At 51.3% G+C, this 25,347-nt stretch overlaps 2 protein-coding genes across 6 annotated transcripts in view; both read right to left on the bottom strand.

Moving 5' to 3' along the window:
• Positions 1-13: 13 nt before the first annotated feature.
• On the bottom strand, positions 14-20,704 carry LOC129008685 (short transient receptor potential channel 2-like). Its single transcript, XM_063671653.1, is given in 12 exon segments — positions 14-107; positions 109-397; positions 1,273-1,402; positions 2,169-2,247; positions 2,346-2,473; positions 3,040-3,232; positions 9,525-9,681; positions 9,974-10,148; positions 14,557-14,721; positions 15,663-15,875; positions 18,647-19,387; positions 20,234-20,704. Coding segments are annotated over 12 exon segments (2,379 nt in total). The 5' UTR covers positions 20,249-20,704.
• A 139-nt stretch (positions 20,705-20,843) lies between these two features.
• The window catches only part of XNDC1N (XRCC1 N-terminal domain containing 1, N-terminal like), a 28,454-nt gene continuing 23,950 nt past the window's right edge, over positions 20,844-25,347 (bottom strand). For all 5 annotated transcript variants that reach the window (XM_063671980.1, XM_063671981.1, XM_054440045.2 and 2 more), the window contains 3 exons: positions 24,929-25,001; positions 22,027-22,154; positions 20,844-21,476 (listed from right to left, as the gene is read on the bottom strand). In XM_063671980.1, the coding sequence (XP_063528050.1) occupies positions 21,241-21,476; positions 22,027-22,154; positions 24,929-25,001 (437 nt within the window). In that variant the 3' untranslated portion in view covers positions 20,844-21,240. The remainder of the gene's footprint in view (positions 21,477-22,026; positions 22,155-24,928; positions 25,002-25,347) is intronic.

A 25,347-nucleotide genomic window follows, 5' to 3' on the forward strand; every position in this document is an offset into this window, starting at 1 on the left:
CTCTTCCACTATATCAGGACCTCCTCTCAGTCCCCGAATCCTCCCCCTGAGGCAGGTCTCCAGCCCCCTCTGCTTCCTGCTCCCTATGCACTAGCACATGAGCAGGGGCCAGACTCTCCAGAAGCCAGAGTTGTCACCCCTCCAGTGTCCTGAAGCCCGGTTCCTGATGATTCCTGGGTCCCCACAATCCCAGGTCCTGTCAGCTCTGGGGTCTCAGGGATGGGAGGCCCCAGGTTCTGGAAGCTGTTGTGCACTCGGATGATGTAGTGACTGAGGACACTGGCACCGTCGGGAGGCCGGAGTGTCCCTCCCTCTGCCAGAGTTCGCCGCACACCGGCTACCTCGCTTTGCAGTCAAGATATGGTCTTGGTCAGCTCTGTGAGTCTGTTGCCCAGGTCTGGAGGAGGTGGAGTACCGAGGGGCCTTTCAGAGGATGAGCCTGCCCTGTACCCCTTTTACCCTTTACAGTACCCCAGGGGTTGTGGGCTAGGGGTCAGGTGGGTGGGTGAAGCTGGGGCAGGTGAATCTGATCGGGGGTGGGAGGGAGGAGCTGAGGAGCTGGAAAGAAGGAAAGTCTGGGGGCCAGAGAAAGATGACAAGCCACGGGGAAAGCTGTTACTGGACTGGGTATACATTTGTGCGTTCACCCGCCTGCCCTCTCCTGAGTCTACGGCCAGCCAGCTCACCCCATCCTTCAGGGCCCAGTTCAGATCCCACCCCCTTTGTCCATTCTGCTACTCTATCCTTCTGCCTTCTCATGAGCCTCTCAAAATGACGTGCTCCTTCTCCCTTCAGGCGCCCATAGCAATTCGCGTCTCTCTTAGCTGCACTTCATGTCCACTGTGATGGTTTCTCTTCCTCACCAGACTGAAAGCTTCCCATGTGTCCCTGCTCTACAGTGCCCCGTCTCTCTCTCCAAGACAGGGCCTGGAATGAAGGAGGCCATAGTGATGAATGTTGGTGGAACGAGTCAATAAGTGAGTGAATGAAAAAGGTGGATGAGTGACTGGGTAAGGGAGTGAATGGGAGAATAACTGAATGCACCTGAAGGCAGGAATGAGCACTTACATGAAATGAGTGGGATAAATGCCCGGATGGGTCAGAGGGTAATGGAGTGCAGGGGGCATGCTGTGCAGGTTGCCCTTCCAAGGGCAGGGCAGGATGGGACCACATATTATGCAGGCTGAATGAGGACATGACGCTGGGTATGGGGCCTTTATCCCAGCTGAACAAGGAACAGGAATGGGGAGGGCTTGGAGGTGGGTGACGAACCTTTCCGCCGGGTCTCCTCGAATTCGCGCCGGGCAGTCTCTATGTAGCGCTGTACCAGGGCCTTGATGATGCGAAGGCGGTAGGATCCACGCTCTCCCTCCCCAGGCACAGCCCCTGCCCTGGGATTGGCCTGGAATGGGAAGACAAGAGGGTGAGGGAGATTCTCTACCTCCAGCCTTCCTCTGATCACTGCCCATGTCCCTCCACCCCCAGGCAAAAAAGGCCCAAGCAAAGTCTGTGTAGACTTTTCTGTCCCTGACCCACCTAGCCCCTGGCCTCCATCTCACAGTGCAGACCTGGAAGGTAGAAGGACAGGGGCCAGAAGCTGGGGAAGGGCTGACGGTGAGAGGACCAGGAAGGGGTGGGCGAGGGCTGGGAGGCTGATGGTGTGGAGGGGGAGAACCCCCTACAGACCTGGCAGTACCTGAATTAGGAAGGCACCCTCATGCCAGGCCAGACTGGGCTGGGGAGCTCCTTGGATGTCCGGCCTCTTGGCCGCCTCTCTTAGGCCACTGTCAGCCATTTAACTGGCCAGTTTGTGGGACATTTACCTTTGGCTTCTTAACATGTTTTTTTAAAAAATGTTCAACTACATCTCAGACCAGTTTAGGACACAAAGGTCTGTCTGGAGCTTAGTTGGTGTGTCTAGCTTGGGAGGAGGGTGGCAAGGACTTCTGTTTAGGCTGCATGACACAGGGCTGGAAATTCAGGAAATGGCCAGAGCCGGGAAGAGGGAAAGGGAAGCCACGTGAGAGAGTAGGAATTGGGACAGGCTTTCTGGGGAACAGACCTGGAAAGATAGATAAGCCCGGGGTATGCAGACAAATGGATGGTGTAGACAATACAGGTGAAGCCTGACACCAGGGCGACCAGCAACAAGCCAAAGAGGTACTCACAGAAGTAGGGATGGGGGGATAGTCTGGCTTCTTGGTTTTGCAGCAGGAACAGCAACAGCAAATGAACTGGCAAATTCTCCTGAGAGAGAATTTGGGAAGAGGTCGGTTAGAGGACAGGGAAATGGGGGCAGGAGCTGGGGATTTAGGGGGTGGGAGTGGGAGCTCTGAGGTCATCACCTGAGAAGGTAGAAGACAGCCTTCTGGGAGGGCAGGATGTTGAAGGGCACAGGCAGTGTCAGGCCCTCTCGGAAGTAGGACAGATAGAGCTTGGAGCGAGCAAACTTCCACTCCACGTCAGCATCATCCTGGGAGCCAGGCAGCAGCGGGTGGTGCAAGGAACCCTTTAGCACATGGCCCTCCTGCCCACTCAAACTGTCTCTCTTTTCTCCACTCCTCACATCTTTGATTCTCCAGTGTGCCTATAATCCTAGCCAGCCTCTTTCTTCTCCCCAGACTTATCTCCCACCTCCCCTATCACCCGCATTTCTCCTGTCTGCCTGTCCCCCGTTTCCTCTCTCCCCACCATTGTCTTTCATCTTTCTGACATCCAGTTCCTGCCCAGCCTATTCTCCAGCCTGCAGACCCTAACCCATCCATTTCCTTCCCTCTCTCTCTCATGTTCCCATTTACTTCTCTACAACACACTCCTCTGCCCAACCCTAAGGGGGAATGAGCCCTAGACTTGGTGTCTGGAGATACTAATAGCATCACTAAGACCCTCATTTTACAGAGGAAAACTTGTCCAAAGCCACAAACAAGACAACAGTGGAGGCAGAGCTCGACGACACATGTCTTGCCTCTTTGCACCCTATTCCTCTCCATTCCTTTTTCCCTTCTTGTCCCTGGCCTAAACTGGCCTCTGTTTACGCACCTCAATCTTCTGGAAGGAGTTGGTGATCATAGCAATGAGCATGTTGAGCAGCACAATGACCATGACGATGGTAAAGATGCCATAGAGGGCCCGGCCTCCAAACTCGGGCACCAGAAACCGAGGCATGTCCACCACGCTGTGCTCTTCCATGCCGAACATGGTCCAGAACAGAAACTGAAACGTCTCATTGAAACTGGCATGCCAGGTCAAGTAAGGAACAGGAAATGAGGGGTGGGAGAAGAGCCTGAGCTCACCCAGACACACTCTTTCCCACCCCCCAGGACCTAGCCAAGAGTGCCCACTTCCATGCAGCCCTTTGGACCACCTCGGCCAGTACAGACACTTGCTGTTTCTGAGCTCCAAATCTTATTCTTTCAGTCAACCAGTATTTACTGAGCACACAGTAGTGTCACAGGTGCTAAGGATACATCAGTGGACAAGACAAGCACATTCCTCTCTTCATGGCCTTATGTTCTGGGGTGCTGGAGGGGGTGAAATGGATATTACTTATACCAACAATTTAAATTTGTGGCTGGGCGTGGTGGCTCACGCCTGTAATCCTAGCACTTTGGGAGGCTGAGGTGGGCAGATCGCTTGAGCCCAAGAGGTGGAGACCAACCTAGGCAACATAGTGAGACCCTGTCTCAATTTAATTTACAAAATATTTAAAATTTAAAAATTAAAATTGTGACAAGTGCTGTGAAGGAGCAGCCCAGCATGTTACGACCTAGTCTGGGGCTGGGGAAAGCTTCTTCGAGAAGCATTCAAGCTGAGCTCTGAAGGATGCGTGGGATTCCACATGTCAAAGGGAAGGAGAAGTGTGAAAAAGGGTATTCCCCAAGGCAGACGAGCTCTGGGCATCTGAGAAACTGAGAGAAGTCCAGCACGGCTGGTCTCAGAAGGCAGAGGAGAGAGAGGCTTTTGAGAGGTAGTTAGGGACCAACCACCTCATGCAAGAGCTTGTAGGATAAAAACAAAAATCCTTACCATGGCCTGTGAGCAATAGGAAGCTGTGAAGAGTTCTAAGCAGAGGGGTGATGCTGATTTACATTGGAAAAGATCATGTTGGCTGCTGTGAGTAGAATGGAAGGGAAGCAAGTGAGAGAGCAGAGGTGCAGAGACCAGGTAAGAAACTGTTGTCAAGGGCCGGGCATGGCGGCTCACGCCTGTAACCCCAGCACCTTGGGAGGCTGAGGTGAGCCGGTCACCTAAGGTTGGGCGTTCAAGACCAGCCAGGCCAACATGACGAAACCCCATTTCTACTAAAAAATGCAAAAATTAACCAGGTGTGGTGGTGGGTGTCTGTAATCCCAGCTACTCAGGAGGTTGAGGCAGGAGAATCGCTTGAACCGGGAAGGTGGAGGTTGCAGTGAGCTGAGATCACGCCACTGCTCTCCAGCTTGGGTGACAGAGCAAGACTCTGTCTTGAAAGAAACTGTTCTCATGGGCTAGGTGAGACAGGATGGGGGTTTGGAGCACACTGGTAGCAGCCAGTGATACTTCTTTCGGGCAGTCCTTCCCTTCCCTACCTCCAGCAGAAAGTTCGCCAGTCACAGACCTGACCACATTTTCCTTCCTCTTGTATTTATTTGTGAATCCGTCTCATTCCCTCCGTCTCAGCACCAGTTCAGGTATAGATTCCCACAGCTTTGCACTGGTCTGTGGGCTCTGTCTCTCTTATTATTCTGTCCACAGTGCATCCAGGGTGCTCCTTCTACCCTCAGTCCAGACGTCTACCATACAACCTACCTAAGAATTTTAGCAAAATTATTTTTGATTCACTGGTCATGGTGGCTCACACCTGTATTCTCAGCGCTTTCAAAGGCAGAAGCAGGAGGATCACTTGAGGCCAGGAGTTAGAGACCTTGTCTCTACATAAAATAAAAAAATTAGCCAGGTGTGGTGGCACACGCCTGTAGTCCCAGCTACTCGGGAGGCCGAGGTAGAAGGATAGCTTGAGCCCGGGAGTTCAAGGCTGCAGTCAGCTGTGATTGTGCCACTGGACTCTGGCCTGGGTGGCACAGTGTGACCCTGTCTCAAAAAACAACAGCAAAAAACAACTTTTGACTGACTTAGCAGTCACTCATGAATGAATAGCCCAGGAGGGCTTGGCCTTCCCTTGCCACTGTGAAGTGATGTCACCAGGAGCCACAAAGCAGGCTGGTATGAGTAGTTCCTGTCCCTGGCACTAAGAGTCACAGTAAACTCAGTTCCTTTAAGCTAACAGCCTGAAGCCAGGCTATGAACAAGAATTCTTTGTAAGAGCATAGGTCTGAATACAGCTTCCACATACACTGGAACCGTGAGAGAGCCTTGACCAAGTGTGGGTCCTTTAGCATCATCGATAAAACTATCAGGCAGTTGCAGTCATGAAGAATTTATGATTGGGCAGCTGCTTGGGAGGCCACCTAGAGCTCCCTGGCCTCCTGGAGAAAGCCCAAGCTTCTCACCAAGACCTCCCTGAGCTTCTGACATGGGCCCAGCTACCCTCTCTCACTTCCTTTCACAAAATTCTCTCCATGTGCCAACCATGGGAGGCATCTTGCTATTCTCCAAACATACCTCCCTGCTTTGGCGCATGCCCCCTCTCTGCTCAGAATGCCCTGTATCTTCTCTGAAGTCTGTAACCTTCCTAGGTGAAGTCCAGATTCTCTCTTCTCTGTAAAGCCTTCCCTGGTCATCTAAGACAAAGGAAGGTGCTTCCTCCGCTGGGCACAATCAATATAAACTCTCCTTTCTCACAGCACTTGTCGCAAATTGAGCTCATTTGTGAACATGGCTATCTTCTCTATGACAAAGGGTCTGGTTTATTTCTCCTGCCTGTGCTTCCAGTGCCAGGAAACAGAACCTACTAAAAGAAAGTGTCAGTAAATAGGTATGAACTCAGTGACAACAAAAAACCTACAACAACTGAATGACTAAGAAAGTGAATGAATTTTAAAAGTGAATGAGACTGGGTGTGGTGGCTCACGATGACATCGTGAAATGCTGTCATCTCAGCATTTTGGGAGGTTGAGGCCAGAGGATCGCTTGAGGCCAGGAGTTCGAGAACAGCCTGGGCAACATGGCAAGACCCTATCTCAACAAAAAGATAAAAAATTAGCTGAGTGTGGTGGTGCATGCCTGTAGTCCTAGCTAATAGGAAGGCTGAGGTGGGAGGATGGCTTGAGCCTGGGAAGTCGAGGCTTCAGTGAGCCGTGATCACACCACTGCACTCCAGCCTGGGTGACAGAGCAAGACCTTGTCTCTAAAAAAAAGAAAAAAATTTTTAAAAAGTGAGTGAGTCGGCCAGGCATGGTGGCTCACACCTGTAATCCCAGCACTTTGGGAGGCCGAGGAGGGTGATCACCTGAGGTCAGGAGTTCGGGACCAGCCCAGCCAACATGGTGAAACCCCGTCTCTATTAAAAATACAAAAATTAGCTGGGTGTGGTGGTGCGCCTGTAATCCCAGCTACTCGGGAGGCTGAGGTGGGAGAATTGCTTGAACCTGGGAGGCGGAGGCTGCAGTGAGCCGAGGTCGCGCTGCTGCACTCTAGCCTAGGCAACAGAGCAAGACCCCATCTCAAAAAATAAATAAATAAATAAATAGAGTGAATGAACAATAAATGAGTGAATAAACAAATATATAAATTAGTTATTAGCCACATTTAGGAAGAATTGAGCACCCAAAAGAATAATGACTGTAATGGATTATCATATTGAGTCCATAGTGATATTAAAAAAAGAGGAAAGGCCGGACACAGTGGCTCACACCTGTAATCCTAGCACTTTGGGAGACCGAGGTGGGCAGATCACCTGAGGTCAGTAGTTCAAGACCATCCTGGCTAACATGGTGAAACCCCGTCTCTATTAAATTATTTTTAAAAATTAAAAAATACAGAGTGTCGACTTGAAGGGGCTCCAAATTCTCAGGCTGCTCAGGGTGCCTGTGTTCCAGTGAGGCCCAGTACCAGACCTGGGGCTGGGGGTCTTGGGAGCTGGACCCCATAAACTAGGTAGCCCTGCCACATTGCACCCTTCTCATTCCCTGGATACAATCACGTGCTTTTCCACTCACGGTTTGTTCCCTGTGCCTAGAATGTCCTTCCACATCTTCTGGAAGCCCAGCTCACCTTTGTGGCCTAGGTCGCCTGTTATCTCCTCCAAGTAGCCTTCCCTAAGCAGGTGGAGTGAATTTCTCGGGGTTTTATGTTCTCACAGCTCGTATCTCTGTCATCCCATCACTACAGGGCACTGCAGGATATCTCTCCACAGGTCTGTCTCTACACTGCCTCCCCCTGAACTTGGAGCCCCTCAAGGGCAGGGACTACGTCCACTCATCTCTGTCCCTGGTGCCCAGGACAAATTAAACAAATAGGTCAAAAAAAAAAAAAAGAATGTATATATATATATTTTGAGACAGAGTCTCACTCTCTGTTCCTCAGGCTGGAGTGCAGTGGCGCGATCTCAGCTCACTGCAACCTCCGCCTCCTGCGTTCAAGCAATTCTCCTGCCTTAGCCTCCCGAGTAGCTGGGATTACAGGCACATGCCACCACGCCTGACTAATTTTTGTATTTTTTAACAAAGACAGGGTTTCATCATGTTGGCCAGGTTGGTCTCAAACTCCTGACCTCAGGTGATACACCTGCCTCAGCCTCCCCAAGTCTTGGGATTACAGGTGTGAACCACTGCGCCCGGCCTAAACAAACATTTAGTAAGCTCCTACCATGTGCCAGTGGGAACCTGTGGTGAATAAGACAGTCCCTGCCCTCCCAGGGCTTACAGTCTGTGAGGAACATAGTGGGTAACCCAAGTGGGTCTCACACAATGTGGTAAATGCTAGGACTAAGGAGCAGGCGCACAGAGGGACTGTTATGGGTGTTTAGGAATGGACCCTCACCCTGATTTAGGGGCCAGGGAAAACTTCTCCAAAAGTGGCATTTAAGCTGAGACGTGAAGGACGAGTGGGAGCCAGCCAGGTGAAGGGGCAGTGCGGGAAGGGGCGAGTGCTCTAGGAAATGTGAATGAGCAAAGGCCTAGACAAATGTGAATATCATATGGTCAGGAACCTAAATCAGTCCTGTAGAGCAGGAATGTCCTGTGAGGGTGGGGTGCACGCTCAGTGAATGTGTGTTGGATGGATGGGGCCATGTTGAACTTCTCCATGTACTCTTAGTGCTTCACTTATGATAGGGCATCAAGAAACATTTATTACATGAATAAATGGGTTTTGTTTCATATGTTTCTAAGACTTTCTTCTCCCACGGGTAGGAATTGTATTGGTTTCCTCTCCACTCAGCACAGGTCAATCCATGTTTAGTAAACAATAGGATGAGAAACTTTCCCTCTTGGGCTGCTCTTATTTTCTTTCCGTAAAGTTTCTGCACCAGATTTCCTTTCTGACATCACTGACTGGCCTGGTACAGGGTGGAGCAGTGGACTTGGTATACTGGTGGCTCTGGAGTTTACTAACCAAGCCAGAGCTAAATGAGAGGCGGACAGCCGAGGAAGGCGCCACCAATTCGGCCTGCTGAGCTGACAGGCCAGAGGCTGACTGAAGCTCTGGGGATTCTTGTAAACTGCATTTGCTAAATTGTTTGAGAATACTCAATTCTGCTATAGAAGAAAAGAAAACCAATGGAATAGATGAAACTTATGCATTAAGTATAGGCTAGTTACTTTGGTGACATGTTGAACAAGTAAAGTTAGTAGAGCATGTGTGTGTGAACATACATAGAAAGAGATGGAAAGACTCTAAATATTCATGATATACTGAATATGCATGAAGCATACGAGGCCCTCAGTATTCATGAGATCTAAAATCAGCTACCCACTGGCACCAGCCATTCTGTTTCCACATGTCCTCTGCCCAAATAATGCATATAAAATTAATAGCTGCTCATCAGGATAATTGGCAAGCTACAGCTGTGGCCAAACATACCTGTCACTGTGTTTCTCCCATAGATCAAGTCTTGGGCCGTATCTTCTTCTATTATTTTTTATTTTATTTCATTTTGGAGATAGAGTCTTGCTCTGTCACCCAGTTGGAATGCAGTGGCACAATCTCGGCTCACTGCAACCTCCGCCTCCCGGGTTCAAGCAGTTCTCCTGCCTCAACCTCCTGAGTAGCTGGGATTACAGGCACATGCTGCCATGCCTGGCTAATTTTTTGTATTTTAGTAGAGACAGGGTTTCACCATGTTCCCCAAGCTGGTCTTGAACTCCTGAGCTCTGGCAATCTGCCTGCCTCAGCCTCCCAAAGTGCTAGGATTACAGGCGTGAGCCACCGCACCTGGCCAATCTTCTTTTATTTTTAAGCGATGGCGTCTCTCTATGTTGCCCAGGCTGGTCTTGAATTTCTGGCCTCAAGCAATCCTCCCAACTCAGCCTCTTGAGTGGCTGAGATTACAGGTATGAGCCACCATGCCTGGCTCCAGGCACCTTCTGTCCATTGCACCACCCCCCAACCCCAGCCACTCAAACCTCAACTCTGATCCTTATTACAACACCATCATAATTACACCACTTACGGATTTAACTCGCTGTATGATTTGAGTCCTTTCATTTGGTCTGTGAGCCTTTCTGCTCCATGACTTCCAGGAGAGTCTGTCTTGCAGTAGTTGGGGGCTGCCATGACACCAAGGTAGTTTCCCACCTCGCACTGTGGACCAGGGTCTTATTTGTGAGAGGACAGAAACCTCCAGGGTGGGTAGTGACTGATGCCAGGGAGGGGGAAGAAGGGGTCCTTGCTCAGGGAGTCTACCACAGGGCTAGGTCCCCAACTAGGGGTGAAGGGAAAGGGCCCTGTACTGTGCTACAGCCCAGAGGGGTCTGGTTATATGTTCAGGGGTCATCTACAAAGCAGGATCCCCCTGTTGGGGTGCTTATTGTGAAGGACAGGAAGGAGGGCCCCTAAGGGACACTGCCACAAATAAAGGGTCCTATAGGTATACCTGTGACCCAAATCATGTGTAGTGAATTCTCCCAGACACTCTGGCTGCGGCCACGGAAGGTACTCAGCTGTGTCTCCATGACCAGGGACTCTCCCAGCAGGAAGATGAGGAACCACAGATAGGAGGCAGAGTGCAGCAGGCACTTCAATACTGGGATCTTTAGCAGGCGGCCCAGCTTCCAGGGGAAGGAGGGGGAGTAGGGCTCTCAGTCCTGGGTGTCTCTCCCTCCTGCAAGCCCTTCTAGACTGCTCCACCCACATGTGACTCCCCTTTCTCAGATTCAGTCACGCACTATTCAGACATATATTGAGAATGTGCTACATATCAGGCCGTAGACTCTTATCTGTTGTCTCCTTCCAAACCATATGAGGTAGACATTATTATTCCCTTTTTTTTTTTTTCGAGAACTGAGGATCACAGATGTAAAGTAACTTTCACTTGGAGGCCCGACAGGCTCTTCAAACTCAACCACGTTAAAAAATAAATTCATCCTCTCCCTCTCCCTCTCCCTCTCCCTCTCCCTCTCCCTCTCCCTCTCCCTCTCCCTCTCCCTCTCCCTCTCCCTCTCCCTCTCCCTCTCCCTCTCCCTCTCCCCTCTCCCCTCTCCCCTCTCCCCTCTCCCCTCTCCCCTCTCCCCTCTCCCCTCTCCCCTCTCCCCTCTCCCCTCTCTTTTTTTCGGTCTCCCTCTGTTGCCGAAGCTGGACTGTACTGCCGGGATCTCGGCTCGCTGCAACCTCCCTGCCTCGGGCTCCTGTGACTCTCCTGCCTCAGCCTGCCGAGTGCCTGGGATTGCGGTCGCGCGCCGCCACGCCTGAATGGTTTTTGTATTTTTGGTGGAGACGGGGTTTCGCCGTGTTGACCGGGCTGGTCTCCAGCTCCTGGCCTCGAGTGATCTGCCTGCCTCGGCCTCCCGAGGTGCTGGGATTGCAGACGGCGTCTCGCTAACTCAGTGCTCAATGGTGCTCAGGCTGGAGTGCAGTGGTGTGATCTCGGCTCTCTGCAACCTCCACCTACCAGCCTCCTGCCTTGGCCTCTTAAAGTGCTAAGATTACAGCCTCTGCCCCACCGCCACCCCGTCTAGGAAGTGAGGAGCGTCTCTGCCTGGCCGCCCATCATCTGGGATGTGAGGAGCCCCTCTGCCCGGCTGCCCTATCTGGGAAGTGAGGAGCGCCTCTGCCCGGCCGCCCATCATCTGGGATGTGAGGAGCGCCTCTGCCCGGCTGCCACCCCGTCTGGGAGGAAGTGAGGAGCGCCTCTGCCCGGCTGCCCCGTCTGGGAGATGAGGAGCACCTCTGCCCGGCCGCCCCGTCTGGGAGGAAGTGAGGAGCGCCTCTGCCCTGTTGCCCTATCTGGGAAGTGAGGAGCGCCTCTGCCTGGCCGCCACCCCGTCTGGGAAGTGAGGAGCGCCTCTGCCCGGCTGCCACCCCATATGGGAAGTGAGGAGCGCCTCTGCCCAGCCGCCCCTTCTGGGAGGTGAGGAGCGCCTCTGCCCAGCCGCCCCGTCTGGGAGGTGAGGAGTGCCTCTGCCCGGCCGCCCCGTCTGGGAGGTGAGGAGCGCCTCTGCCTGGCCGCCACCCCGTCTGGGAGGAAGTGAGGAGCACCTCTGCCCGGCCGCCCACTCTGGGAGGTGAGGAGCGCCTCTGCCTGGCCACTCCGTCTGGGAAGGGAGGAGCGCCTCTGCCCGGCCACCCCGTCTGGGAGGTGAGGAGCGCCTCTGCCCGGCTGCCACCCCGTCTGGGAGGAAGTGAGGAGCACCTCTGCCCGGCTGCCCCATCTGGGAAGTGAGGAGCGCCTCTGCCCGGCCGCCACCCCATATGGGAAGTGAGGAGCGCCTCTGCCTGACCACTCCGTCTGGGAGGTGAGGAGCGCCTCTGCCCGGCCGCCCCGTCTGGGAGGTGAGGAGTGCCTCTGCCCGGCCGTCACCCCGTCTGGGAGGAAGTGAGGAGCACCTCTGCCCGGCTGCCCCGTCTGGGAGATGAGGAGCACCTCTGCCCGGCCGCCCCGTCTGGGAGATGAGGAGCACCTCTGCCCGGCCGCCCCGTCTGGGAGGTGAGGAGTGCCTCTGCCCGGCTGCCACCCCGTCTGGGAGGAAGTGAGGAGCACCTCTGCCCGGCCGCCCCCTCTGGGAAGTGAGGAGCGCCTCTGCCTGGCCGCCACCCCGTCTGGGAGGAAGTGAGGAGCGCCTCTGCCTGGCTGCCCCATCTGGGAAGGGAGGAGCGCCTCTGCCCGGCCGCCACACCGTCTGGGAAGTGAGGAGCGCCTCTGCCTGGCTGCCCCATCTGGGAAGGGAGGAGCACCTCTGCCCGGCCGCCACACCGTCTGGGAAGTGAGGAGCGCCTCTGCCTGGTCGCCCCATCTAGGAGGTGAGGAGCGCCTCTGCCCGGCCGCCCAGTCTGGGAAGTGAGGAGCGCCTCTGCCCGGCCGCCCTGTCTGGGAGGTGAGGAGCGCCTCTGCCTGGCCGCCACCCCATCTGGGAGGAAGTGAGGAGCGTCTCTGCCCGGCCGCCCCGTCTGGGAAGTGAGGAGCGCCTCTGCCCGGCCGCCCCCTCTGGGAAGTGAGGAGCGCCTCTGCTCGGCCGCCCCGTTGGGGAAGTGAGGAGCGCCTCTGCCCGGCCGCCCCGTCTGGGAGGTGAGGAGCGCCTCTGCCCGGCTGCCACCCGGTCTGGGAGGAACTGAGGAGCGCCTCTGCCCGGGCGGCCCCGTCTGGGAAGCGAGGGGCGCCTCTGCCCAGCCGCCCTGTCTGGGAGGTGAGGAGCGCCTCTGCCCGGCTGCCCTGTCTGGGAGGTGTACCCAACAGCTCCGAAGAGACAGCGACCATCGGGAGCGGGCCATGAGGACGATGGCGGTTTTGTTGAAGAGAAGGGGAGGAAGTGTGGGGAAAGGAAGGAGAGATCAGATTGTTGCTGTGTCTGTGTAGAAAGGGGTGGGCATAGGAGACTCCATTTTGTTCTGACTAGGAGAAATTCTTCTGCCTTGGGATGCTGTTGATCTATGGCCTTTCCCCCAGCCCCCTGCTCTCTGAAACATGTGCTGTGTCAACTCAGGGTTAAATGGATTAAGGGTGGTGCAAGATGTGCTTTGTTAAACAGATGCTTGAAGGCAGCATGCTCTTTAAGAGTCATCACCACTCCCTAATCTCAAGTACTCAGGGGCACAAACACTGCAGAAGGCCGCAGGGTCCTCTGCCTAGGAAAACCAGAGACCTTTGTTCATGTGTTTATCTCCTGACCTTCTCTCCACTATTATCCTATGACCCTGCCATATCCCCCTCTCCGAGAAACACCCAAGAATGATCAATAAATACTTCAGAAATAAAAAAAAAAAAAAAAAAAAAAAAAAGAAATAAGTATATGTATACTTAGGCAGCCCATTTCAATGCTCTGCCTATGGAGTAGCCATTCTTTTATTCCTTTACTTTCTTAATAAACTTGCTTTCACTTTAAAAAAAAAAAAAAAAAAAAAAAGAAAAATCAAACTCTCTGAATTAGCAGATTTAGTGAAAAGCTACTTAGAAGACATTTTTGATAAATTTAGAGGCCGAAAACATTTATAAAAAATAAGTCTTGTTCTGTGCTTAATAATCATGAAAAATTATCCTTGTAAAATTCTTATGGACAGGCCCCTTTCAAAGACATCTGGATTTCAAGGAGTAAAGGCTTTATTCTAGGAAGTCTCTCAATGTTATCTGGGTATCATTGAGTAATCGTATTCAAATAAATGTCTACAACTCTATAAGAAAAAAAATAATAATAATAATAAAAAAAATAAATTCATCATCTTCTATCCTATCTTGCTCTTCCATCTTCTGTGTCCCCATCTCATAAAATGACCTGGTCACCCAGGCCGGAAATATGAGACATCTCTACATGCTTGTCCTCTCACACCCAGTCTCCCTAACTCCTGCCCCGCACCCCCAGCCCACCTTTCACACCCCTAGTAGAGGGCACTTTCTGAAACACAAGACTGATGGGGGACTCGCCCCATTAATCCCACAATGGCTCCCATCCTGCGTGGCTTATAAGGCTCTGTGAGATCTGGCCCCTGTGTGCTTCTCCACCACTCTTGATCTAATTCCTTTCAGTTTCTCTAACACTTTGGGTTCTCCCTCCCCAGGCCTTCACACGTATGCTCCTGCTTCCCGGAAGACCCCTCTCCCCATTCCTCACCTGCTCAGCGGGAACAGGACTTTTCTTCATGATAACCCAGTGCCAGGCACCATGCTTGGCTCACAGTTGGGTCTCAAGGTTGGATGAAGGGCTCCCATAGAATTTGTAGTTGGGGTGGGCCTCTCTTTAGGAGAGTATAGGGCTGTTAGTAGGATTAAGGTTTTGGAGGCAGAGAGACTTCGGTTTAAATCCTGACTCCACTATTTCCTGTGTACTTTTGACAAAAAGAGCATTGCCCTTCCCTGTGCCTCAGGTTGCTCCCCTATACCACTGAAGCAGAATGCTTTCCTCAGGGCTACACTTCCAGCTACTTAATGGAAACATTCACACAAAGTTGTATTCACCAAGTGTCTAGCCCAGGGCCTCATAAAACAAGTGCTCAATAAGTGACAGTTACCATTAATCTTATTCTTGGTACCTGCGACTTTGGTGCCAGCCAATAGCCAAGGCAGAGGAAGGGCATGGTGAGGAAGATGAGGAAGGCAACAAAGAGCTTCCAGCTGGTGGTGCTTCCACGCCAACCAGCCAGTTTCCCACACCAGATGAAGGACAGGACTTGCTGGCAGATGGGGTGTGCTATGAACTAAGCAGAGATGGGGCATAAGCAGAGCGGGAGGCCACCAGGCAAGGAGGAGCATGGGGGAGCCAGTTGGGTACACAGCCCTTCCTTCCCTGCCACAGAGATTGAACAATCCTTCTTTTCTCCCCACACCAGCCAACTTGCTTGTCATGTGACCATGGTCAGACCCATCTCTCTCTAGGCCTTGGTCTATGGAGGGGAAACCGTACTCAAAGGTTTTCCTGAACTCTCTGGATCCTACATTCTTGAGTCTAAGTTATTCAGTGGTGGGTAGAACTGGGGACCCAAGACCCAGAACCCCCAGGGTCCACTGCCTTCTTAGAGATGTGGGACATCAGCCTGGATGGTCTTGAGGTGGGCAGAAGAGGGAAGCTGGGGTTTGCTGTATTGGGAGACAGGCCCAGGGGAGCCATTATGAAGGAAGGTTTTTGGTTAAGTTCCTGGTGGATGTTGAAGGTGGATGAGAGTGAGGAGCAAGGGGCTGGGGGAAGCTAAACAAGGAGCCTGTCTTTAGCTTAGAGGGGAGGATGTCTGAGGAGACAGGGAATAATGGAACCTTTTGGGGGATATTTAAGGCCTGAGAGATCTAGTCTTATCTTGCTTTATAGAGTGATGTACTGAAATTGAACAACAGAAAGACTGGATTGAAGTAACTCAGCAGGTCAGAGACAAAGCTGTCTAAGACCAGATGTCCTGGTCCGAAGGTGAGGTCTTGGTGGGTAATGGGTCTTCCAAGGGCTGGGGAGAGGTTAGGGGCTTAGATTGAATGTAAGAAGGGAGGGGACCCACAGGGTCAAGGGCCTAGACAGAAGGGTGCTCAGGACCAAGGCCTGAGAGGGTCTTGAGGGCAGGAAAAGGAGTTGCTTAGGGCTGGTCAGGGAGACCTAGAGGTGGCAGGGCAAGAGAAAAGGACAGGGAGGGGATATAGGTGAGGCCCAGCTGACCCACTTCTGGTTGTAGTTGATGGCCAGTCGCAGCCTCGCCAGGTTGAGGATGCCTTCCTCAAAGGCCAGGCCCAGGCCTTCAGCCTTGGGCTCAGTCTCGCTGTCCTCAGCCAGGTCGTTGAGCACTGCAGGGACCTTGCTCTGGTTCTGGCACATGCCCAGCAGCTCAAAGCCATAGTCCTGGCTCAGTGACTCCAGGGCAATGTACTCAGGCTGTAGAGAAGCAGGTCCATGGGTGCCTACCACCCTGTGGACCCAACCCCATTGAATCAGCCCACTCCTCCCTACCCCCACACCCACCAATAGTGGGCCTGGGCCACCTCTGTCCTGCCCCTGCACCATCAATTCCTATGTCTGGTGTCACTAGGGCATTGATTTCTTTCTTGCCACCTCACCCATCCTTCTTTTTTTTTTTTTTTTCTTTTTTTGAGACGGAATCTCGCTCTGTCGCCCAGGCTGGAGTGCAGTGGCGTGATCTCGGCTCACTGCAAACCCCACCTCCCAGGTTCAAGCCATTCTCCTGCCTCAGCCTCCTCAGTAGCTGGGACTACAGGCACCCACCACACGCCCGGCTAATTTTTTTTGTATTTTTAGTAGAGACGGGGTTTCACCGTGTTAGCCAGGATGGTCTCAATCTCCTGACCTCATGATCCGCCCACCTCAGCCTCCCAAAGTGCTGGGATTACAGGCGTGAGCCACCGCGCCCGGCCTCATCCTTCTTGCTCTAATGAGATACCTCCTGGGTCACTTTGCTTATCTAGTGCTATTGCTACCTCATCACTAAGTCACTTCAACCCAAACCCCTCTGTTATTTTTTCTGTCTCTTTTCCTTCCCCTTCTAATCTGTTTCTTGTCCTACTTTTACTTCTACTCCTTACACCCTTCATGTGCTCATTTAATTAATTTATTGGAACACCTACCTTATATGAGAACCTGCGTTGGCAATTTTAGGAGATGCAGAAATGAATAAGGCAGTTCTTATTAATTATTATTATTATTTGAGACAAGAGTTTCGCTCTCGTCACCCAGGCTGGAGTGCAATCGTGTGATCTTGGCTCACTGCAACCTCCGCCTCCTGGGTTCAAGCGATTCTCCTGCCTCAGCCTCCTGAGTAGGGGAGATTAAAGGCGTGCGCCACCATGCTCAGCTAATTTTTTTGTATTATTAGTATAGATGGGGTTTCACCATGTTGGCCAGGCTAGGCTAGTCTCGAATTCCTGACCTCAGGTGATCCACCTGCCTCGGCCTCCCTAAGTACTGGGATTATAGGCGTGAGCCACTGCGCCCGGCTACTTATTTATTATTTTTAAAAAATAGCTGAGCACGGTGGCTCATGCCTGTAATCCCAGCACTTTGGGAGGCTGAGGCGGGCAGATCACCTAAGGTCAGGAGTTCAAGACCAGCCTGGCCAACATGGTGAAACCTCGCCTCTACTAATAACACAAAAATTAGCTGGGCGTGGTGGCAGGCATGTAATCCCAGCTACTCGGGAGGCTGAGGCAGGACAATCGTTTGAACCCAGGAGATAGAGGTTGCAGTGAGCTGAGATGGCGCCACTGCACTCCAGCCTGGGCAACAAGAGTGAAACTCAGTCTCCAAAAAATTTAAAAAAATAAGTAAATAGAGATGAGATCTTGCTATGTTGCCCAGGCTGGTCTCGAACTCCTGGCCTCCTCATCCTCCTGTCTCAGCCTCCCAAAGTGCTGGGGTTAGAGGCGTGAGTCACTGTGCCTGGCCTAAGGCGGTCCTTGGCTCCAATTTATCCATCCTATCCTGGGTTTTACTTGAGGCCCTCACCCTAGAGAGCATCCAAGGATGGCTTTCAGGAGGCGAGGTCTGAGTTCCAGCATTGTCCTCAGGTGGTATCACATTGGGCAAGGTACTTCCCCTTCCCAGGCCTCAGCTTCTCTGCTGTAAAGTGGGGATGATACTTCCTGCTATGCCTGTCTCTTAGGCTGCTGTGAGAACGGAGGGAAAGTCCTTTGGAAAGGACTGCCCTTTCCTGCTAGCTGTGCAGTGGGGGCTTTTCATTCTTCTATCCTTCCACCACCATCGGTCACAACCTCCTTAGCCCTCTATTTTAACACCCATGTTGGTTTCCCCACCTAATGGTCATCTTGGGGATGGGGATCAAGTCTAGCTTGACACACAGGAGCCGTCAGGGGATGAGGGATGGACAAACTGGACTGGCGGCATTCCAGGACCCTCACTAGTACCTGCCTCCAGGCTCCGCTTTGTGCATTCTCAGTCCTTCCTGCGCAGTGTCTCCCCTTCACTCATCACTCATGTATACTTTCACTACCTGAGAGCCTTTGTATGGACTGCAGCCCTACCTCAAATACCCTCCCTGCTCTTCACTTGTATGAAACCACCCACTTCTGTAGCTCAGCTTAATGCTACTTCTTCCAAGGAGTCCTCCCTGAACACAACAGCTATGGCTTTCCTGACCTGTTTTCTGGACTTTGGAAGCCCAGTTAGCACCATTCACAGCAGCACTGAATGAAGACAAGCGTCCTGGAAGTGCCTTGTCCCCTCTCTCTGCCTTCTCCCTGCTCTAATCATACGCTTGAGAGCCGCAACACACAATGTTCCGGGTGGGAACACCTAGTAGGTATTCAGACGTGATGTATTCTACTGAATGTCATCTCCAAGTCTGTCCAGCTGTTTTTCTAGTTGTTTCTGTTCTCTCTCCTCCCTCAGAGAGACTCAAGGCTCCCCTGGAGTGGGGGTTGTGCCTCCCCCATAAGACTAGGCCCCTCTGGAGTCGCTATTCTCTGCCATTAGAATGAAATCCCCTCAGGGGATTTCCCACTTCATACAAGTGACTCCCCATCAAACTAGAGGTTTCCTGAGAACAGAGACCAGGCCTCGTCCTCTTTCTGTGGCTTCCAAGCTTTCCAGAACACCGACCACAGGCCCAACCATGCTCTGGTGGAAGAACAGACATGGGGCACCTGGGGAAGAGGGAAGTATGAGAAACCAACCTTAAATTCAGGCTCCTTGCGTGCAAGGCGTCTGAATTCACGGCTAAGCTGGAAGGCAGCCAGCATGGCGTCCTCACTGGCCAGTGAGAGGTGGGCCCTGCTGGCGATGCCACGGTAGGTGTTGATGCAGGACAGAGATAATTTCGGCAGGTCATAGCGGCGGGTGTTGCTGCACTCGAGGCAGGCACAGGAGACCGGGTGGGGCCGGGCAATGGTGTGGCCCTGTTCCATGAGCAGCTGTGCTATCTCATACAGGTCCTTCTGGCAGGCCAGGGTGAGGGGAGTCACACCAGGTGCAAAGTGGGAGCCATCAATTGATGAGTCAAAGAAAGCCAGTGAGAAAGACCTGGTGTCTACTTTGCGACCCTTCTCCCGTTCCAGCCGGGCCAGCAGGCGACGCACCACTGCTGGCTGGTTTGCGTCCACTGCCACTAGCAGGGCCTCGTGGATCTGGCAGAAGTCAAACTTGACACTGGCCAACAGCACATCGGTGATGGCCTCACGGCCCAGGCGGATAGCCAGGATGAGTGCCTCCCTCCAGGAGTGGTCCTCAGCCCCTTCCACATTCCACAGGGGCCAGCCTGGCCCACTCCTTGTGGCCTCAACCCCTGACTCCAGCAGCTGCTGCACAAGGCCCAGTCGGCCCTCCTGGATGACACCCAGGAGTGGAGGTGGGAAGCTGAGCTTCCTGTTCACGATCTCAGTCCAGTTAGGCTGTTGGCGGATGAAGGAGTGGAGAGGCTAGGACCCTGAGTTTCAACTCCCTTTGTTTTGGGGCCTCTTTCACCCTTCCATGTTCTAGCACTTAACCCTCTATATCCAGCCACCATTATATTCTTCCTTGTCCCAAACACACACTGGCAAATATTGTCTTATTCATCATTTCATTGTGTAGATTCTCAGGTTAGGAAAATTGACACTGTACAGTGGGGGCTTTCTGTTCTTCCCCCACTGGGGAGAGACTGGGGGCCCCTTCCTCAGCTTGACTTCCACCCTCACAGGAGCCCCCCAACAGCAGGGCTACCTGTGGGTACCTTGAGCAAGGGTAGGTTAAAGCAGGGGTGTGCTGCCCTGGCAGCCTAACCCCACATACAGGTACACAGGATCTGCTCGGACACAGCTCCCCTCTTGTTCATCTCCCAGCTGCTCTTCCCTCTTGAAGTCCCAGAGCCTCTCCCACAGGCAGGCCCGGACATGTCCACACAGGAGGGTTTTGTGTGGGCTTTTGCCACGCCCCTCAGCTCTAACCAGGGCCCCAGCAGGATCCCAATATACTCTTTCTTCACCAATCCTCCTGCTTTGCCCTCCCCTGCTTTGGGGGGCATTTCTCCCCCTTGGCACTGCCTCGTCCCTCTCTTCTACCAGGCCTGGCCCCATCCTCACTGATCTTCTCTTCTGGGCCCAAGCTCAGGGTTCCAGGGGCTCTTCTCCCACCTACATAGTGATGTCGGCCACCTGCTTGGCAGCTAGGATGCCCCTGCAGTGCCTCTGGGCCAATCTTTTGTTTTATTCATAGGTAGAAATGGGAGCAGAATGGGAGAAGGTAGGGGAGCAGAATGGGAGAAGGTAGGGGAGCAGGCTTCTTACCGTGATGGGGTCCATGGCTGTGCCCACCTATGCTGGCACCTGTGCTGGCAGGAACCAAAGGACTGAACTCCTGTTCAGTCTTCTCCCTGACTGTGCCTAGCACCCTCTTTTCTATCTATTCAAAACCCCGCCCTGGGACCTCTCTTTGCAGGACCAGCTGCTCCCCCTCTGCTCTGTACCCTGGGGACCAGGGGAACCGGTGTTAGTGCCACACAGTGAAATCTTCTGGGAAAGGGAAGAGAAGACATATTTGCTCAAAGAAGGTGGGAACAGAATTTGGAATATCACAGCTTGAGGGAATCTTTGACACCCTCTGGTCCAATCACCTCCTTGTGTAGGTAAGGAATGGGATATGCCCAAGGTTCCACAGCCAAGCCTAGAACTACTCCTTAGTCATTAACCCATCTGGTCCCTATCATAGCTCTGTGAGCAGGAGGATGGGAGATTTTTTTCTCTCAGTTAATTCTGGATGCTAAAATAAATAACTTGCTTAGTGTCACACACATCACCATTACCTGATTATACCCAGGACAGGAGCCCACAAAGGAGACTGAGAACTTGGTTCATGGGTTGCTGGATGTCAGCCTCGTGCTCAAAACCCACACACACATTCCCAGCACACCACAGGATTTTATCTGTCAGACAGCGTTTGCTCTTCACTGGGCCTCGGTTTTCCTTTCAGGAAAATGGGCATGAGAATGTGCACCACTCACAGAGGGAAAGACATTCTGGATGGTGTCCCAAGGCCCAAAAGTTCCAAGGAGACTTCCAAGGGGGAAAAGGACAGAGCTGGCCTTAGGAGAATCGGGTGCCATGGTCACAGAAGCCTTGACAACTGGGAATGGGGATCAGGCTAGGCACAGAGGTGCCCTCAGGCAGAGTCCTGAGGGAATGAGTGGAGGGGAGGAGAGAGGGAGCTTTGGCCTCAGCAGCTCTTCTCAGCTGTCAAGCGATTCAGTCCCAGTCTCAGTCACAGAGGGTGGGGCAAAACCAGAGGACCTCATGGCTCATGCCTGAGGGAAGTCCCCACATATGCTGGCATGCTCTTCTACTTCTCTTGCTGAGAACTGCAACTGGCAGATAGGGCACTGAACCCAGGAGACAGGAGGTGAACTTTCTGGGGAGGACACCCACAGTACAGACTGGGATGAAGATGATGATGAGGAGGGAGAAACTGGGTGAGGTGGGGAGGTCTCTCCACAAGTGGCAGCATGCTGGGGAAGAATCTCAATCCTGAAGGAACCTATGGGGGAGAGAAGGAGGTAAACAAAACGGCCTGCTCCCAGGCAGGATGTCACCCCAAGAAGTCTGGATAAGCTATGAAGACAAATAACATTGATACACAGCAGACAGTGAGAAGTGCTAAGTCCAAGGGAATCAGAGAATCCTGCAGAAGCTCAGTTGGGAGAGATGATCTGGGCAGATAAGAGAACACTTGGCAAAGAAGAACCATTTGAACAGAGACTGAAAGAGGAACCAGCATTTGGACACGTAGGAAAAAGTTACGAATTCTAGGCCCTCTCCCATTGTGTTTTACATTGTTTGGTTTCATTCTTCTCCTGAGGGCAGGACCCATGTCCCTTCCTCAGCTTAGCTGGCACACTGTGCTCAGTACACACTTGTCTTGAATTACACTTGACTAAAAATACAGTTCCACACCTGAGAGCTGCAGAGATGACGGAAGCCGGCACTCCAAATTCAAATGTTTCTTGGCAATACCCCCAGATCTCCTATTCCTCCCTCAAGGAATGCCTAGTTGTCATACAACAACTCCCTGTGCCCAAGCATCTTACCTGCACAAATTGGGCACTGTCCACTATCCTGGCCACCACTGCTTTGGGCCTGGGGTCGGTGCTGTTTTTTTTGCTGTGCTCTTGTTGTCTCCCTCCTGTTTGGCCAAGAATTAGAGTTGGATAAAGGCCTGTGAGAAAGAACAGTTAAAGACCAGCTATTAGTAAGAGGCCATAAGGGCTGAAGGAGCCTGGAATCAGAGCAAAAATAATGTAGAAGAGTTAATATAGACCTAGAAACCCTGGATTGGGGTCCTGGTTTTCCCACCTGATATACCAGACTTGAGGGAAGACATTTAACCTTTGAACATCTGAGAACAGAGATTCTATTACTGCCCTTAGGTTATTATTTTTTAATTGAAATATAGTACACATACCATAAAACTCACTCTTTAAAAATATAAATTCAAGGCCAGGCATGGTGGCTCACGCCTGTAATCCCAGCACTCTGGGAGGCTGAGGCAGGCAGATCATCTGAGGTCAGGAGTTCGAGACCAGCCTGGCCAATATTCGCCTGTCTCTACTAAAAATACAAAAATTAGGCCAGACGCAGTGGCTTACGCCTGTAATCCCAGCACTTTGGGAGGCCGAGGCAGGCGGATCACCTGAGGTTGGGAGTTCGAGACCAGCCTGACCAACATGGAGAAAGCCCGTCTCTACTAAAAATACAAAAATTAGCTGGGTGTGGTGGCGGGCACCTGTAATCCCAGCTACTCAAGAGGCTGAGGCAGGAGAATCGCTTGAACCCAGGAGGCAGAGGTTGCGGTGAGCTGAGATTGTGCCATTGCATTCCAGTTTGGGCAACAAGAGCAAAACTCCATCTCAAAAAACAAACAAACAAACAAAAACCAAAAATTAGCTGGGTGTGGTGATGCACACCTGTAGACCCAGCCTGGGAGGCTGCAGCAGCAGAACAGCTTGAACCTGGGAGGCTGAGGTTGCAGTGAGCCGAGATCATGCCACTGCACTCCAGAATGGGTGAGAAAGCACAACTCCGTCTCAAAAAAAAAAAAAAAAAAATATATATATATATATATATATTCAATTGTTTATATATATAAATTCAATTCAAAACCGTGTATTGACAGAGTTGTGTAATCACAACCATGTAATTCTAGAACATTTTCATTACCCCCAAAAGAAACCCCAAACCCAGGCTGGGCGCAGTGCCTCACGCCTGTAATCCCAGAATTTTGGGAGGCCAAGGCAGGTGGATCACCTGAGGTCAGGAGTTCAAGACCACCCCGGCCAACATGGCAAAACCCCATCTCTACTGAAAACACAAAAATTACCTGGGTGTGGTGGCATACGCCCGTAGTCCCAGCTACTTAGGTGGCTGAGGCAGGAGAATGGCTTGAACCAGGAGGTGGAGGTTGCAGTGAGCCGAGATTGTGCCACTGCACTCCAGCCTGGCAGCCTGGGTGACAGAGCATGACACCGTCTCAAAAAAGAAAAGAAAAAGAAAAGAAACCCCAAACCAGACTCTGGGAACTGCTAATCTACTTTAGTGGTTTGGAATAGCCTATTCCAGACTCTGGGAACTGCTAATCTACTTTAGTGGTTTGGAATTGCCTATTCTGGACATGAAATCAATATATGGTCTTTTGTGACTGACTTCTTACACTTAGTATGGTTTCAAGGTTCATCCATGTTGGAGCAGGTATTAGTACTATACTCCTTTTTTTATGGCTGAGTAATATTCCACAGTATAGCTATACCACATTTTATTTATCAGCTGATAGACATTTGGGTTGTTTCAATTTTTTGGCTATTATGAATAATGCTGCTCTGAACATTTGCCCGTTAAGTTTTTGTGTGAACACCTGTTGTCAATTCTTTGGACATATACACCTAGGAGCTGAACTGCTAGGTCATATGGTAACTCTATATAAACATTTTGAGAAACTGCCAAACTGTTTTCCAATCAGTTGCACTATTTTACATTCCCACTGGCAATATGTATGAGAGTTCCAATTTCTCCATATCTTTGCCAACACTTGTTACTATCCATCTTTTTTATTACAGCCATCCTAGTAGGTGTGAAATAATCATTGTGGGTTTTGATTGGCATTTCTCTGATGGCTAATGATGTTGAGCATCTTCTATGTGCTTAATAGCCATTTATATATCTTCTTTGGAGAAAATTCTATTCAGATTCTTTGTCCATTCTAAAAATTAGGATATCTCTCTATTGTTGACTTGTAAAGGTTCTTTATGTATTTTAGATAAAAGAGCCTTACTGAATATATGATATGCAAATACTTTCTTCCATATTCTATGGGTTGTCTTTTACTTTCTTGACAGTGTCCTTTGAAGCAGAAAAAATTTAGATTTTTTTTTTTTTTTTTGAGACAGAGTTTCACTCTTGTTGCCCAGGCTGGAGTGCAATGGCGTGATCTTGGCTCATTGCAACCTCCACCTCCTGGGTTCAAGTGATTCTCCTGCCTCAGCCTCCCCAGTAGCTGGGATTACAGGTGCGTGCCACCACACTCAACTAATTTTTGTATTTTTAGTAGAGACAAGGTTTCGCCGTGTTGGCCAGGCTGGTCTTGAACTCCTGACCTCAGGTGATCTGCCCACCTCGGCCTTCCAAAGTACTGGGATTACAGGCATGAGCCACCGTGCCCAGCCAAAGATTTAGATTTTGATGAAGCCCATGAAATACAGCACACTCATCTTCAGATTCTGGTTCACTACAGGACTGCCTGTTTGCCTAGTTCCAAACCTGACAACATGTGGACAAGGATATCTTTTCTTCACTGCCCTTAGGTCTAGACCCGCAGGTTAAACCCAGACACAAGGATACTCTCTAACCTTAATGAAACAAGATTGGGGGGAAAGACAGCTGCAAAAGGGCAATAAGGTTTGGGGAGGTGATTTGGGTCTTTCATATTGATCTGCTTACCTTTGGTGCTGCACTTTCCTTCTTTTCATCCTGCCCACGTCATTCTCAGAGTTTTGCTCCTCTGCTCTGGGCTCTGTATTAGAATGCTCATTAAATATAGCTCTTTAACAAAACAGTCTTCACATGTAATGTTCCTTCTTCTAAGAATATTCTTTCTACCCTCTTTGCCTGGAGGCAGAGTGTGCCTTTCTCACTCTTCAAGTCTTAGATGAAATGCTAATTCCTATGAGGCACTTTTCCTGGATTCTCTTAATTTAAATCTAGTCATCCAATTATGCTTTTCCTTGACAGTACTCATCACAGTTTGAAGATTTAAATTTATTTGTGTGACACTGACATGTGTTTCTCCACTAGGGAAGGAGCATTGCTATTTACTGCGGTATCCCTAGCACAGAGCCTGGCACAAACGATGTTTAATA

Source organism: Pongo pygmaeus, chromosome 9, assembly GCF_028885625.2.
Source record: "Pongo pygmaeus isolate AG05252 chromosome 9, NHGRI_mPonPyg2-v2.0_pri, whole genome shotgun sequence".
Taxonomy (NCBI): Eukaryota; Metazoa; Chordata; class Mammalia; order Primates; family Hominidae; genus Pongo; species Pongo pygmaeus.